General features: G+C 42.0%; 1 protein-coding gene across 7 annotated transcripts in view; it reads left to right on the top strand.

Moving 5' to 3' along the window:
• DCAF5 (DDB1 and CUL4 associated factor 5) overlaps positions 1–17,566 on the top strand; it is a 72,026-nt gene that overhangs the window by 38,657 nt on the left and 15,803 nt on the right. For all 7 annotated transcript variants that reach the window (XM_068162079.1, XM_068162080.1, XM_068162084.1 and 4 more), the window contains one exon: positions 13,088–13,154. In XM_068162079.1, coding sequence (XP_068018180.1) covers positions 13,088–13,154 — 67 coding nt within the window. The remainder of the gene's footprint in view (positions 1–13,087; positions 13,155–17,566) is intronic.

Here is a 17,566-nt window from a genome sequence, read left to right as displayed (position 1 = left end):
AATTCTATTGCTGCTACTGCAGGAGGCACAGTTGAGCTTCTTTCAGATTGCAAGTAGGAAATGCATTTGGATCACTGAAATTGAGCAGTGTTTTCCTGAGTTTTCCATAGTTTTTGGCAGAAGGAGTGTGAAAATGCAATAATGAAACCATCTTAAAATAAGAGTGGTTTACCATAAATAATGGGCCAACACAAAATACATGGATTGTTTAAGAAGGAAACTGCTGATGACTTTTGATGTGTTGTTTAGTCAGCCTAAAGATGATAACTCCTCTCTCCTCTGGAAGTCAGAGTAGACCTATATACACTGACATACTGTTTAGCTTCTCATCTGTTAGAGAAGATGTCTGTTTTGCTTTCTGGGCCATTTTCATATGAGTAGTGTGATACTTTAATGGGAAGAACATGGCTGTTCTGTATTGGGTTGATGAAGTACTTTGGAAGTCTGTATGTTTAAAAACCTTGATACTGTTTTGGCTTGATGGGCTTCCTGTTCGGATCAGTAGCAGCACATAATGCTGCTAACCAGTTAGAAGTCAGAACAAGAGATATTTGCATTTCCTTAAAAATGCTGTAAAAAGCTGATGGGGAGGATGAAGCTTAATATAGAACAATAGAGAGGTGTGGAATTTGACATTTGAATACCTGCTAGTACTCATCCCCTAACTGGAAGGGAAAAAGATAATGCAAGTGGCAGAAAATGCCAACGTGTTGCCCAGCTGCATATGTCTGTGACTGCCTGGTGATGCTCAAATCCAGCTGACCAAGACTGTCAACATTATGGGTAATCCCTAGGGACTGCTTTTAATGGAGAACCCAATTCCAGTTGTGGGTGTGTCTAGACAAGAAGGTTAGAGTTGGTACCTAGTGCAAGATACACAATTGAAATTACAATGTTCTTGGAGATCTGCCCTTCTGTACAGGTACTATGCTTTTGGGTTTTGGTGAGTTCTGTGAGTATGAAATAATGCATGCAGGACTTCCCTTGCAAATTGGAATTCATTAAAAATAAAAATCAAGCTTGCAATTTAATCTGGTTGCAGGTTCATATTGCTGTCCTTTGTCTTTCATTCCTGATCCATGCCAAGTGAGTTTCACAGAATTCCTTGCTTGTATTTCCTTGTAGGATCAAAACTTCATCTAAGCTAATGCTCATTCGAAGGGATTTAAGTATAAAAAGTTGTGTTCAAATTATAAGTGGCACTTTAGGCTTCTTTAGAAATGTTCTGTCATGGCAACTAATTTTCACTGTCTTCATTTTTTTTTCTTTTCACCTTTATTAAACTGATGGCTCTTTTCCCCTCCTTTCTTTTAAACTGTCTTAAATAGTTAGATTTTAATACTTCATACAGAGCATGGTAATTTAGAAGTTTGACTCTCCTGTGTTGGAAAACTCTTCTGTGTTGTCTGCACAGTTAGCTCACCTGATGAGACTGCAATGCTATATTTTATTCCTAACAAGAAAGGGGATATCCTTAATTCCTCAGTGCTTAGAATGTAGTTGCATTTGGGGGGGAAAAGTGACTTGCTGAAATAGGGAGGCTGTTCTTAAGACCTTTCACTGATTTAACTTCCTAACCTGGCAGAAGAATTTACTACTTTTCTGTGTTAATGACTTACTGACACTTGGAGGGCTCTGGCAAGTGTTTGAATGCAATGTAAGGAGGTGATCAGAGGGCATGTGAGAGATGGAGAGATGGCCTTTCAGTGCTGTGACATTCAGCTCCATACAGAGCTACAGCTTTTGCTGATCTTTCTATGAACTTTTTATTCAGGAAATGGTGTACTCACAAGAAGCTTTCCTCTAAACCCTGATGGTCATGATTTAAAAACCCACAGCTGTTAGTATCTTAGAACTTCCCTTCTGAAGTTTACTGTAACACAATGGTGAAAATCTACAGAGAAGGTAAATAACACCACATTCCATGTGGAGCTGTTGATTCCAGAATGGTGAAAATGGGAGTCTGATCTGCAAACACAACTGAAGAGCTCTCTTAGAGAACACTTTTGATATTTCAAGGTACTTCAGTTCCCATAGTGATCAGATGTGTTATTCTTACTTTGACAAAGTATGTATGTTAAATGAACATGAAGAGCACACACAAATAACACACACAAACTTCTAGTTGGAGAACAGTTTGATTAGTTTGTCTGTTGATGGCTTTTAGGCCCCTGTCTTTTCTCAGCACTGCCTTTTATTGTCCACAGGTTATGACTTGGATCCCAAACTCCTGACTTGTCACTCTAGATGAAAACCTGCTAACAGCAGGTGTGCAGTGATGTGTGACCAGCTCATTTTGTTGAAGCGTCTGTGATGGAAGTAGATTGAACTCTTTTAACAAAGAATGGAATACTATTAATACTTTTAGAGAATAACACTCAGATTCACCTGTTAACCCTAGTGATTTATTTATTTATTTGAGTTTAGAAGAAAACATTCTGAAGTGCTTAGGTGGTTTCGAGTTGTTGCAGGTATTTTGTGTGTGTGGTTTGTAGCGCAAGCTAAGTGACAGGGATCTTGGAGGATGAACAGCATTTTTTCTTTTTATGCCCTTGCAAACCCTTGTTTTCTTCCAAAAGGATTATTGGCATGGTTTGAAGGTTAACAAGCAGTATATGCAAGCATTTTTCCTCGACGTGCCATAGCTAGACTTCTCTTGTTTTTCAGAAGTACAAAGCTTGAGAGGCAATATCTAGCTGGTGTTTCATTTGCACCCATTTGTAATTGCCTTCACCTGCTCCTCTCTGAACTGTCTTTCTTTTGTCTGTGTCATGAGTGTAATGACCTCCTCCACACAACACTGGTTTTTCTTTTTATTGTAGGAGAGCTCTGACGTTGGTAGCTAAGTGCATTCAAAAATGGATGCTGTTTGCGTTAACCTGGCAGCTCTCTTGACTCAGAATTGTGGAAGGGGAGGAGGCTTAGATGGATCAAGCTGACTCTCAACTGCCCACTCCCTCTGTTGGCTCTAGAGGTGTATGTGAGAGTATAATTTATCTGTCCTTCTGGTACAGGCATCCAGGCCCAGAATTTTAAAGGTACATTGTTTATGCACCTGACTCCCACTGACTTTGCCTTTGTGTCCACAAGTGTTTGTTTGCACACACATCATAAAAGGTGTGAGAATCTCAAGCTGTGTCAAGGTACTGACAGAGTTTCCATTCTTTTTGTTAGCATTAGGATTTGAGACGTGGTGTTAGTTGCTAGGCAAGTATCTTCTTGGTTCTGAGGATACAGGAAGCATTGAGGAGCTTCAGGTACCCAAAGGTATCCTTAAGTGTAGGAGCCTCAGAGGCTGTAGTGATGGGTGGCAGCAGAAAAGGAGCCACAAAATGCAAACTCCTCATCCTAAGTAAAATAGGCCAAAAGCTTTCCATGCTCAAGAGTTGTTGCCTGTCACAGTGGTGAATGCTGTCAGCTCATTCCTTTTTTTCACTGGGCAGATAATGTGAGGCTCTGTACACTTGTGGCTATAAAATCAACTGCTTATTGCCTGCCTTAGAAAGGGTGGGGGTGGGAAGAAATAACTTGTACCCTGTGAATCAAACAAAAAATGTCTTGACTCTGGCATGCCCTCAGACATTACATCAGCACTCAGCCTTTTCTGTTGACATTACTCTGGTATAGGAGAGTTTCAGGAATGTGCTACTCACAGTACTGCAGACTGCTCCAACTCCCTATAAAGTTACAACCTTCATTATGTTGAAGCCTGTGTTCTAAATAGCCCTGCCTAGGGACCATCCAGTTTTTAGCAGGACACAATCGTGGCATGAACATAACCCTTCCAGGCTGTATAGGTGTCTTACTTCGTGAAGGCGTATTGCCTTTGTAAAGAAGTAGAAGTTTTCTTCTGTGTCATCTAACTTAATGGCCATTTGTCCTCAGGAAGCAGTACTTCTGAATGTCTAGCTTTAAGAACTGAAAAAGGAAGAAAGGGATTTTATTCTTTTTTTTTAAATAATATGAGTTTCCTGTGCATGTAAAACTTCTTAATGAATAGTGGCTTATTGCAGTCAGCATTTCATAATACATGAAAAGTACAAAGAGAGTGCAAATACATTGCTATGCTTGGATAAAAAGAAAATCAATGTTTTCCTCTATCTTAAATTGGCTTCTTTGAGGAACTACTGATGAGGGTGTATGTTGTTTTTTACTTTTATCTAAATGGCAGTTTAAATCCCTTCTGTATGTGTAACCTTGCATGCATATACAACACATACATTAATAATGTATTTACCTATGAAATTATTTATTTCTCAGTGCTTTTGGTAATTGACATGGGAGAGGTGCACTGAAAATATCTTTCCAGAGTCAGGGCTTTGATAGAAGAGGCTGAAAGTCTTCTTTTAACCCTCCTTACTTTGATCATCTCTTCCCCCATTCCCCAGGGCATTCTGCAGCCCCAGCTCCTCTCTCCCTTCTCTTTTGCATTCCTGTAAGCTCTTGGGGGAAGTTTTTAGACCCGTGGACCGTTAGCCCAAAGGGACACATGCTGAAGGTAATTCTTGTGGAGTGGAACTCTGACTTGGGAGACTTTCCACATAGTGTGTCACAGGAAATACAGAGATTAGTAGGTGCCTTGACTGGGGAGAGGGAAGGGACAGTGCGCAGGAATGTGCTGCTGAAAGGGGTCCGCAATGGGTGCTGGACCAACAGTGTTCATCGCTGAGGTGTTAAAACTAAGCTTTGTCTAGATACTGAAGAAGTGACTTAATTCTGGTGGGTTTTGATTAACAGAGTATTTGATTTGGCACTTTGAAAAAGGAAAGTAACAGATGGCTGAAGGAGACAAGCAATTGGGGTATGTGTGGTTACAGCCATGCATAGAAGAGTCCCCTTCATACACTCAGTTAAACATGTTGCTTTCTATGGAGTGTAATAGGAATATTTTCCCTGCCATAGAAATCCACAAGAAAGCTTTCTAAGTTGCTTTTTGTTCATGAATGTAATTACTGTTATGGCCTTTCTGTGAGGCAAAAAGGCAGCTGTAAAAATGTTGATGGATTATTCTTGATGATGCTTCTGTAAGCATTTGAAACTACCGCACGCAGAGTTGGCTGCTTAGAAGATTAGGGATTTAGGGAGTGAGAATACAAATTTTTGGCTTTGAATTTGATGTGCTAGAAACAGTTTGTGTTTCTCCAGTCTGCTGTGTCACAGCTTTTCTTTTTCCAGTTCACATGAGATAGGCATGTTCATACTGAGGAACAAAGTTTCTGTGGTAAAAGGCCTTTGGGCTTACCTGCTTCTCAGGCTGAGATGGAAAAATTCTAAGCTCTCTTTTTGTGCCTGTTTCAGCATTTCTGAAAAAGTGTCTCTAATGGTGAAGATTGTAAACTGCTTTTATAGCTAGTACAAAAAAAAAAAAAAAAGGAAAGAGAGGTGGTTTCAAAGCAAGCATGTTTCTTTAGTTCGCAGCATTGTGGTGTTTCAGTTGTACCATACTCTTTAAATTTGTTAAATACTCTGTAAAAGATAAGGCTGTATTGCAAAGCAGTAGATAAAAGATTGTATAAGTGCCCTTTCTTGTGGGTAAGTGAATGTCTTAACCATAAGTTTTTTCAAAACTTTTTTCAGGATTAGCATTCCCAGTTATGTGTCTTCTTGCTTTAGGTTTTGTCATTGAGAGGCAACAACAAGAGGCCAGTAAGCCTACTCTTTATCTTCCCAATCATACACCCTGGTTAACAGCCTTGGGGAGAGGAACTTCATAGTTGGTAACAAGTGAGAGCTTGTAAAAGGAGAAGAGGCAGCCACTCTGACTGGAGTTGCAGTCTGAAGGTACAAACAAGGCACTGAGAGGGGAGGCCCTGTTACTTTACTTGGGCTGTACTGGCACCCACCTAACCCCTATAGAAGCTGGTTGAAATAACCAACTTAGAAGAAATATATTGAATGACTCTTTGCAATTTGTATGGGGTTTTACTGTTCTAGCTACTGAACCAGACCACCACTGTCACGAGTGCTGATGTTGGCACAAGGGATGTAGGGGTGAACATGCCTACCGAGGAAGTGAGCAGATGATCATTAGAGCAGCTTTTCAATCTGTACCCGGTGGGAACTCTGTGCTAAAAGCCTGGATTCTTCAACACAAAGGTAACAGCTCTAAGGAAAGATTGGGAATCACAAAGAGATGGAAATACTTGGTCAATAGACTGCTGTTTATTTCTCAGTTGCTTAAGGAGATGAAAGGAGTGCTCTGCTCTGTTGGAAATACTCAAGGTTTTTTCTTTTATTCCTGTGGTGTTGTCCATCACAAACGAGCTGTATTGTCTTGCTCATTCCTTGTCGGTTTCCTTCTTGATGTTTTTTGAATAGGAAAAAGTATTTTCCTTCTTCATAGATGTCTTTGCCTTATTTCCCCTCTGGGTAGTGGGTACTCTTAACAGCAGAAAGATGATTTGAAAGTGTATCTGTGGGATTTCTACCTTCGGGATATGCAGAGTTGACATTAAATTCTGCTCACATGGTAAATTAAATACAGTTCTTCTTAATTCTATTTTTGATTTGGGTAATGGATGAAAAAAGCAGGGGAGGCCTCATTTGTAAGGAAGATGTGTGGAGCAGGTTTTGCATCACAAAAGATTCTTGTTGTATTCTGTCAAACATTTTCCATGCAAGATACGTAATGTATAGTAGGACCTGTGTTTGCAGTTGCTATGTTTTATGTGTGTGTATATATAAGCACAGAGAAAATCATATATGTTTATATGAGGTGATGTTTCTTCCTACTTTTTGCTATTATTTGTAACTTTCATTCTTCTCACAGGACTGTTTTAAAGGGGTAAGATGATTGTACTGATACAATCAGATTTTGTTGGGTTCAAGGCCCTCCTACATCACAAAAGACTTTTGGGAAAGCTATCTGTATCATCTGGTCCCTTGTCTAGGGCCAAAAGTACAACAGTTCCTCCCGTATAGGTCATAAGTAAGAGGAAATTTTGTGGGAACAGGAAATGTGTATGCTGGAAACTGTGAAATAAAGCTTGATTTAGATGCAATTTTATTAAAATAATCAATATTCTGTAGCACCTGAGGAAATGGAGCTTGTGGGATCTTGAAAGCTTTCAGACTGGCAGTGTTAAGAACAAAAATTAATTCCCCAGGGTAGTTGTGCTCTGCAAAGTGCAATGCTAATGCTACTGTTATGAGACTACAGCAGCAACAGATTAGATCTCAAATTATTTATATCAGCTGCTGTAATTTCCTTGGGGAGAGAGAAAATGAGAAGAGTTACAGTGGAATGAGTGGGGAGCTCTAGTCCGAAGTAATTCTGCCAGATTCCTGATGGTAGGTCATTTGAAGCATTTTATGCATACTTGAAGCTCAGACTGAATTTGTGTTTTCTCCAGCAGCAGACTCTGTGCCTGAGAGTTTTCTTCCTTCTAAGGCAAACTTCTGAATCAGCAGCTAGTAGTCATCTGGAAGCCTTTTCCTGTCATTGTTGCTAGCAGCTAGATGTAGAAGCTGATTCTTCCCTTCTGAAAATCCTACAATATTAATTACTAGAAACTGGTTTTTTCTGTCTAATGTCATGTTCATGTGAATATTGCAAATGTTGATTTTAGAATTCCTGGTGAGATACAGCAGCAGAAATGCAGACAATGAAACAGGTGGTTTTAATATTGGTGTCTCCTCCCAGACATCAGACATTGTGTGAGGAGAGGAGCTCAGATGCTCAGGTCTGATTCAGAATACAGCAGTGCACTACTTCAGGAGGTTATGTTCTGCTTGGAGTTTGTCTTGTGTGGGTGAAGGGAGAATGCATGCTGTCTTAGCCATTTGCTAATCTCTATGAATGCTCATTGTTCTGCCTCTTTTGGGCTTGCTTCTGTAATTTGATTATCTGGGCTTTTGTTCTTAGAGTGAGTGTGTAGAAGGTACTCTGCTAGGAATGACATTTTGCACATCCTCCAAAGACCAAAAATCCTTGGTCACAACTACAGTGGAGTCTTAAGCATATGAGGTATGACAGTGTTCTATCTACCCCACCCTGACCCCTTTGTCTTTCCTTTCTGTTCTTTCCTTTTGAAGAGTCTACCCTACTCCTTTAGGATTTCAGTATTATTAGGTGGGGCTTGGTGCACTTCATAGCAATTACATGTTTGAATTTTCTATCAGTATGGAGAGACTTTTTGCATTTTCTCAATCCTTATTCTTTGGCTTTCAAGTAGTGTGGAAAAGTATTTGCTGATTGGCATAGCAATAATAAATTAATCAAAGTGAAGTTTTCACAGATGATCTTGTAAATGTCCTAGTAATGTCAGTCCAGCTGCGCTCTCCAAAGGCCTTAGCTTCCCATTGTCTTGTGCAGAGAGTATTAATTGAAACTGAGTTTCTTATTCAAATGCCATGAAAGAGACATGTTTCTGGCTTTGGTAGCTTGGGTGTCTGCTCTTGGAGCTTCAACTGGCACATCTTTCTTGCAATAGCTGCAGTCATGAAGTTGTGCTCCTGGCAGGCTCTCGGTCTCTCTCTGAAAAGCCACATTCTATTTCTTAACCTCCTGTCACCTGGCCTTACAGAAAAGGATGAAAGAAATGTGTCTGGGGATTCAGTTCAGTATTGTGAGAACAGTAGGAAAGCATGTGCTCCAGAGGCATCCTAACAGGAAAGGAGAGTGGAAAGCAATGCTGGCTGCTACTGTGGCAGTAGTAAAATGGCAGAGATACCAAATAGTTGGGTATTTTGGGGCATATGATCTATTTATGCTAATTGTTGGCAGAGCTATCGAAATAAGATTTAATATAAAAAGTTTGCAACTCGCAGCCCATTGGCACTTACTGATACATCTGAGTTGCAGAATTAAACCCTTAAGTGTATCTTTGCCATTTTCTTTCTTTAAATTCCCTGTATTGTGACCACCTCAATGTATGTCAGCTGGGCAAAGTGGAGCCTAATGAGGTTCAACAAGGATAAGTGCAGTCCTGCACCTAGGAAGGAATAGTAAACTAAACCAGTGGAGGTTAGGAGGTGATCTGCTTAGAGAGCAGCCCCCTAGAGAAAGACCTGGGAGAGCTGGTGGACAAGAAGTTGTCCATGGGACATCCATGTGCCTTTGTGGCCAAGAAGGCTAATGGTATCCTGGGGTGCATTAAGGAGAATGTGTCCAGCAGATCTACCTCTACTATGCCCTAATGAGGCCCCACCTGGATTATTACATCCAATTCTAGGCTCCTCAGTTCAAGAGGGACAGGGATCTACTTGAGAGTGTCCAATGGTGGGTTACAAGGATAATTTAGGGACTGGAGCACTGCCTTATGAAGACAGGCTGAGAGACCTGGGGCTGTTTATTCTGGAGAGGAGAAGACTGAGAGGGGATCTAATAAATGTATTACTAGATGAGGGTTGGGTGTCCAGAAGGAAGGGACAGCCTCTTCTCACTTGTGCCCTGTGATAGGACAAGGGGCTATGGATGTTAACTACCATCACAGGAGGTCCCACCTCAGCATAAGGAAGAACTTAGTTGCTGTAAGGGTCACAGAGCACTGGAGCAGCCTCCCAAGAGAGGTTGTGGAAGTCTCTTCTCTGGAGACTTTTAAGACCCCTCTGGATGTGTTCCTGTGCAAACTGTGCTAGATTATATGGTCCTGCTCTGGCAGTGGGGTTGGACCTGATGATCTGCAGAGGTCCCTTCCACCCCTTGAAATCCTGTGATCCTGTGACGTGCTGAACTGCAGCTTATGCCTCTGTTGCCTATGTTTGTCTTTGCAGTTTCTAGCAAGCTGATGGAGTGGAGACATTTCAGATGGGTGTTTTCTTGGCACTGCCCACCTCTCCCTTCCTGCCCCTTAACCCCAAAACTAACCCCAGTCCACCAAGACAATTGCTTCCCTTTTTATTTTGTTAATCTTTGAAAAAAAATTGATAGGGAGACTTCTCTGGAGATCATCTGGCTTAAGCTGCTTTTCAGAGCACAGCATCTTCAGAGTCAGATTAGGTTGCTCAGGGAATTGTCCAGATACATTTGGTGTTTGCAAGGGTGGAGATTCTACCACCTTTCTGGTGCCAAGTTGCAGTGTTTGTTACACTTGCTTGAACTTGCTGTTCCTATGTGCTCAGCTGGAATTTCCCTTGCTGTGACTTGTGATTGTTACTTCCTGAACGTCCACTACATGCCTCTGAGAGGAGTCTGTCCCCAGCTGCTGTATTGCTTCAAACACTGGGAAACTGTTTAGGTCCACTCTGTCCCTTCACTTCTGACCAAATAAGGCTAGGTCCCTTAGGTCCTTGAGGTCATGGGCTTTCAGCCCCAGTGGCCCTTCTGCACTCTGATTCATTAGTGTCACTCCTGTGTCAGGGTCTCAAACAGGTGTGACTTTTGAAAGTACCAAGTAAAGGGAATGATCATTTGTCTTGGTGTCCTGGTTACAGTCTTGATAGTGCAGTCAGATTTTCATTAGTCCACATCACTGCAAGTGCACTCTAAATGTTGCTATCTCCAAAGCTAAACAGAATTGCTTGAATCCGTGGTCTTTCACAGAATGCTTTGGATTGGAAGGCACCTTTAAAGGCCATCTAATCCAGCCACTTGCACTGAGCAAGGGCATCTTCAACTAGATCAGATTGCTCAGAAATACTGTGCTGGTAGTATGTTCTTGTTTGGTGGGAATTCATACATCAGATTACCTGCACAACTGGCCATTGAGCTTTACAGGATACACAATGTGTTCCTCTGCAAATCAGTTTGGAAGCTGACCTGAGGAGTCTCACAGACGCTCTGTTGCCTGTGGATACGTAATGCCTTTTTCCTGTGCCGTGTGCTTGCTGCAGGATATCTGAAATCTGTCCTTTTCAGGCTTGTCATCACTGGTAGGTTTGTTTGATTTATGACTTAAAAGTGCTAAGTGACTCTCATATCGAGGAGTTGTTACAACTTGTTTGGTTTTTGGGGGGGTGGGGAGGAAGGGTGTTATGGGCATAAGTTCAGGATTCTGAGCTTTCTAGCTGCTTTAGAAGTCTTCATTTTCCTCCACATATCCTTGGCAAACAAGTTGCTGCTTCAACCATAGTAATCATAGAGTAGTTTGGATTAAAAGGGACCTTAAAGATCACTTAGTTTTAACCCCTCTGCCACGGGCAGGGACACCTAACACTGGAGAGATTGCCCAAGGCCCTATGCAACCTGGCCTTAACTCTTCCAGGGAAAGGGCGTTGGGGGGGGCATATCTCTTGGAATGACAGCACAGCAGAGCACCAGCAATCTAAGGGGTTCCTGGAGTGTATTGGTGATAATAAATGCTAACAGTTAGCTGCATCTTTACAGCTTTAAAGAAGACCTTGTTTTGTTATGGTTTGGGTTTTTTCCATGTAGCATTTCTTAGTAACAGAACATATTACAAGTGCTTTCTTTCTGATTGTTGGGAGGTTGCCTGTAGGAGCTCTAGTCTGTGCAGTTTTGGGACAGTGGCTCAGCCTGCTGTGGGCTGATACTTATGAGCAGTCACGTGAAAGGTTAGTACATATTCCTGGCACCGTCAGGTCAGTTTGGCAGAGGTGAGCTACCTCAGTGCTTGAATGTGCTGGCTTGTAGAATTCACTTTCTGACTTGAAAAGCATGGGTCTGAGTGATGCAGAACTAGTATGCACAACTTCTTAAAGGAACTTTTGTTTGATCAGTGCTGCTTCTCTGTCAGAAAATGAGCAGAATTGCATTCGTAAGTGCTTACATCCTTAAGAGAAAAAAAGAATTATAGATTGCATTAGTAGGAAACTAAACAAGGGATTTTAATGGTTGTTTATTGCATATTTGTGGCTGGAAACATCCAAACACTGCACAAATGTAATTAGCATTGCAAGCAGAATGTATGTGAATTTATAGCAGTTGTTTCCATTTTAGGGTATTTTTGTTGTTGTTGTTTACTGACTTCTCAGTCCTGTGTTATTTCAGGACTTGGCTCTTCTCTGCTCAATGTTGCTTTGCCTGATGAGTTTGTGTGTCCCTGGAGAGTGCAAGACAGAAAACAGTTATATTTGAGCCAAACAAAATAGTATTTGACTCCTATCAAAGGTTAGAAAGTGGACAAAGTTCCTCCATTTCTTCTTTTCTCTTTTCTCTCTGCCATGATAATAAAACAACGCCCCCCAACTTCTAGACTCTGTTGATTAAGCAGAATCCTGAATTTATTAAGCAGAAGTCAATTGAGTGCTAAAGATTACGATCTCTCTACCAGTATAACTGAGATTGAATCTGCCTTTGGTTCCATTACAAGTCATCTCATATTTAATCAGGGAAGAAATAAAGGTCAGGGAGTAGAGTCAATTGGAGAAGAGAGATTTGAGGACAAGACATGGTTTGTGGCTTCTCATAACTAAGAAGCATAAGCTTTTTACCATGCCAAATGTCACCTGTCATTCCAGTGCTTGTTTGTAGTCTATTAAGCTACTTCAGAGGGCATGTTGCCTAAACTTCTGTACAATAAAGAGATTGCTTATCATTCATGCACTGATGAAAAAGGACAGGCTCCACTGCTTCAGACTAGCTGTGATGAGGAGAAAAAATGAACAGTATGGTAAATGTAGTTGTTTAAATTGTTTGAGACTTGCTAACAGTGAATGTTTAGCTTTGGGTTTGTGCAGTGTTCAAGGTTATCCTCAGTGACTGTCTTTTGGTGGGCTCTAGCAGACTGATGAGCCAGATGTATTGCTCTTGTGTGTAACAGACATGTTAGCTCCCATCTTAGGTATGTGTTGTTTGGAGTTTTCCTCAGTAGTTGAGGAGACGAGAAGAAAGGATAAAATACTCTGATGTTAAAAAAAGGCCAAAGTTGCAGGGTGCAAAGTATGAGAGCTTCATTTAGGCATTCTTGCATTACAGCTATCCAAACTCCATGGTCCTGCTGAGCAGAGAAAATGCATACTTGGGCAGCAAATTTTAGATATATGAAGCCTGCTTTTGAGTTTTGGTCTGTTTATATGCATGCAATAGTTTAATGCTGGTACTTCAGCCCCATTTAACGGTAAGTTGCTCAGTGATGTGCAAAGAATAATAAGCATCACCCTTTTTTATCATTTTGGGTATTTGGAGAAAGTGTATCAACAGTAAAATAACTCTGTGGTAAATTGCTTTTATTTTTATTCCCAACAGTACATCCTTTCAGGCTCTGATGACTTCAATTTGTATATGTGGAGGATTCCTCCAGATCCAGAAGCAGGTAAGTGTGGTTGGTTTGGAATTTGCAGGAGGGGGCACATGTGACTGACAAATTCTAGTGCTTTGGAGTTGGTTTTGAAGATCTCCATTCTCAGCCTCTGAATCTAGAGTAATTCAGATGAAATCTGGATGAGGACAGTTTACAAATGCCTGATCCAGTCTTGAATCTTTTATCATGGTGATTTTATTTGTTCTCTCATATAACACTCATTTAGATCTTTTAGATGAACTGATGAAGAGAAAGAGCTGTGGCTGGAGCAGGGTGTGTCTTTACTTCCCCTAGTCCATGAATTCTTGTACTTCTAAGCTGATCTGAATTCACTGGAGAATTTAGGGTCTGTTACTAAAAAATTCATCCCATAATGAAGCTTGCAGCCTAAGATGGTGCTTTCTGCGTCTCCAAGGCATTGGCCTCACTTCCCCTCTTCCTTCCCTCTTAAACCAAAACCCTCCCACTGGTTTCTAATGCAGAGCAGCTATGCTCTTATGTCTTAGGTCGAAGAGCACTTCCCAGCTGGTGGAAATGACTGCCTTTGACTCGTTTTTGACCCTTTCCCATGCTGGGGCAGACATGCTAAGCAAATAGCACTAGATTAACTCTGTGTGAACGTATATGAGAGGAGTGTTGGACTAAAGAAAAGCAGGGATGTGTGCAGGATCTAACAGCATTACTGTAGATGCTGCTGTTGGTCAGTGCCCAATCATCTAGTGCTGTGTAGGATTTGACAGCACAACAAACATTAACCATATGACTACGACAGCTTTACTGTTAAATCACTGTGCTCTTTTAGAAGGGTATTGGATCTTGATTGACAGACTCATAACTTCAGGAAATGCACTACCATGTCTGTTTTTAATGCCTCTGACAATTTAAACTGTGTGTTTCAGTGGTGTTAAGTACAAGTAAGTGCTGTCCTGTGCTCTCAGGTGCTTTAGCAGTAGTGAGAGCAAATTACAAGCTGCTTCAGAGGTTAAATGAAGATGTTTTGTTTAATTTTCAAGGGCTGTTCATCCACAACTGAGAGGATGACTGGTCTCTAAAAGGTTTGGTTAATGGCAGGATTTTAAGGAGCATGCCATTCTAACTCTGGATTATATACTTAGCCAACATTTGATGCTGCAGTCCTGAAGATGGTCCTGCTTAATGTGCCACTACCTTAGCCTTTTATCTTTGTGTAGGGTTTACAGAGACTTCTCCCTGCTTTCCTTTTAATTTACATGATTCCCTTTTACAGTTGGCACTGTGCTAGCATTACTATGGAATGTTACTGCTACTTATGGAATTTCCTCTTAGGTAGAACAAAGGTTACATACATTTAAGTCAGTTATTTACACTTATTTCTTTTTTAAATGTGTGGAGAGTAGAATTGCATTTCATGTGTGTGACTGTACTTGTCCTGACTCCATGTGTACATTCTGGATCTGCAGTTTTGGGTTTGTCTGGCTGTGATGCTCTTGAAACAATTTTTTTTTTTCCCCCCAAGCAGCTGCAGATGACCACTTCTTATATGGGACCTTTGCACAAAGAGTCATTAAAATAAATAGCCACAAAACAAATGTCATGTGTATTTTGGTCAGCTTTACTTCTGGCTCTTGTAACATGAGGAAGGGTGTTAGTAAACTTGCAATATTTCACTTACAAAATTAATTACTTAATGTCAGTTGCCCTCAGTGATTGCTTAATGAGTTCAGAAGATCCTGTAGCAGGAACTTGTATGTCTTAGTCTCTCTTTACTTGATGAGTTTAGTGAAATGCTTTAGGAAAACTCATGAGCTTTGTTTTGTTAGACCTAAAGATTCAGCAGCTGTGGAAAATAACTCACTGGCTGTCCAAATCACCTGTGATAGGCCCATTCAGCACTTCTTGAAAGACATTGTCTGTTCTGAATGTGACAAAACATCCTTTCTTAAATCTGATTGTGTGGTTCAGACTAATTGCTCAGGTAGAGAGGTTGCCGTGCTTCCTTCTTGAAGGAGCAGTCTTGCTATAGGGGTGTGGAGACTTTGGAAAGCTTCTGCTTGAATGGAAGACTTCTGTCCTCACGTTGTGTCTTACATTAAGATTCTGTGATCTGGGGGAATTTGGTCTTTCATTTAGAATACTGTGCAAACTAGAAGGGATGAGGTGATGTCCTGTACCGTTAGTCACTATGTTAAATAAAATTCTCTAACTTATTTCTGCTTTCCATTTGAATTCAGCAATTGTGATGCTATAAATATTTATGGTGCAACTCCCTTATATTATGTTGGCTACTTGTAAATAGCAACTTTTTTGCAAGCCTCAGTTTTTTACAGAGCCACATGCTTAAACTCTGAAATGGATTGCTTGGCTTAAGTGCAGAGATGGCAGTATTACTACACAAAAGATGAAGAAAAGTGGGAAGCAGCACACTAATGAGACAATTCGAAACACATTTCAAGTTGGAGGAATGCAGTTATCTGTGGTGTTATTTTTCCAGGAAAATAGAACAAATTCTGTGGTACTTCTTGCAAATAATCATAATTAGAATAGAATTAACTAGGTTGGAAAAGACCTTTGAGGTCATCAAGTCCAACCTATCATCGAACACCATCTAATCAACTAAACCATGACACCAAGCACCCTACCAAGTCTCCTCCTGAACACCTTCAATGACGGCGACTCCACCACCTCCCCAGGCAGCCCATTCCAATGGCCAATCACTCTTTCTATGAAGAATTTCTTCCTAACATCCAGCCTAAACCTCCCCTCGTGCAGCTTGAGACTGTGTCCTCTTGTTCTGGTGCTGGTTGCCTGGGAGAAGAGACCACCCCCCACCTGGCTACAACCTCCCTTCAGGTAGCTGTAGTCTCCCCTGAGCCTCCTCCAGGCTAAGAAACCCCAGCTCCCTCGACTTTTGTGCTTCAAACCCCTCCCCCAGCTTTGTTGCCCTTCTCTGGACATGTTCCAGCAACTCAACATCTTTCTTTAATTGAGGAGCCCAGAACTGGACACAGGACTCAAGGTGTGGCCTAACCAGTGCTGAGTCCAGGGGCAGAATGTCCTCCCTGCTCTTGCTGGCCACACTGTTCCTGATGCAGGCCAGGATGCCATTGGCCTTCCTGCCTACCTGGGCACACTGCAGGCTCATGTTCAGACTACTATCAACCAGCACCCCCAGGTCCCACTCTGCCTGGCTGCTCTCCAGCCACTCTGACCCCAGCCTGTAGCACTGCATGGGGTTGCTGTGGCCAATGTGTAGAACCTGTCACTTAGATGTGTTTAATCTCATGCTGTTGGACTCTGCCCATCTGTCCAGCCTGTCAAGGTCCCTCTGCAAAGCCCCTCTACCCTCTAACAGATCAACTCCTGCCCCTGGCTTAGTGTCATTTACAAATTTACTGATGATGGACTCAATCCCCTCATCCAGATCATCAGTGAAGATACTGAACAGGATGGGGCCCAGCACTGATCCCTGGGGGATACCACTAGTGACTGGCTGCTAGCTGGATGTGGCACCATTCACCATCACTCTCTGGGCACAGCCCTCCAGTCAGTTCCTAACCCAGCACAGAGTGCTCCTGTCCAAGCCACAGGCTGACAGGTTGGCCAGGAGTTTGGTGTGGGGGACAGTGTCAAAGGCCTTGCTGAAATCCTTTCCCACATCCACCAGGCAGGCCACCTGATCATAGAAGGAGATCACGTTGGTGAAGTAGCACCTGCCCTTCCTAAATCCATGCTGCCTGGGCCTGATCCCTTGGCCATCCTGTGAGTGCTGTCTGCACTCAAGATGACCTGTTCCATAATCTTGCCTGGCACTGAGGTCAGACTGACGGGTCTGTAATTCCCTGGTTCCTTCTTCTGGCCCTTCTTGTGGATGGGCACCACATTGGTCAGTTTCCAGTCATCTGGGACCTCTCCAGTGAGCCAGGACTGGTGGCAAATGATGGAGAGCATCTTGGCCAGCTCATCTGCTAGTTCTCTCAGCACCCTAGGATGGATCCCATCTGGTCCCATGGACTTGTGAGGATCCAAGTGGCTGAGCAGGTCTCTTAACTACTTCCTCCTGGGTTACAGGGGAACTATACTGCTCCCTGACTGGTGTCCTCCCAGTAGGTTGCGTTGAGTCATTCCCCCTCAGCTGGAAACTCTTGCTAGTGGTTTTGTTTAGTCTGGTTACTCAACAGGATTTACTTCAAGGCGGGGTGGTCTGTCAAAGAAAGGTATTTCATATATGCTTAGGAAGCTATTCTGTGGAAGAGTTTTATTGGCTGTCTCCTTCCAAAATCTTAGATTGCTCTGAATGGGCTAGGATTTAGTATGCCAGAAAGGTTGTTGCTTTTTTTTAAACTACCTTTTGCTCTGTATTGAAGATGGAACAGTTTGCTCGTTTTTCCACTTTCTTCTCCATCCAAGTGCTTGCTGCTCAGCTTTCCACTGTGCTTTAGAGTAAT

The sequence above is a fragment of the Melanerpes formicivorus genome, unplaced genomic scaffold (genome assembly GCF_026170545.1).
Source record: "Melanerpes formicivorus ecotype bairdi unplaced genomic scaffold, bMelFor1.0.p_v2 SCAF_62, whole genome shotgun sequence".
In the NCBI taxonomy this organism is placed as follows: Eukaryota; Metazoa; Chordata; class Aves; order Piciformes; family Picidae; genus Melanerpes; species Melanerpes formicivorus.
The sequence above is the reverse complement of the archived record's forward strand: the minus strand, read 5'-3'. Positions and strand labels throughout refer to the sequence as shown.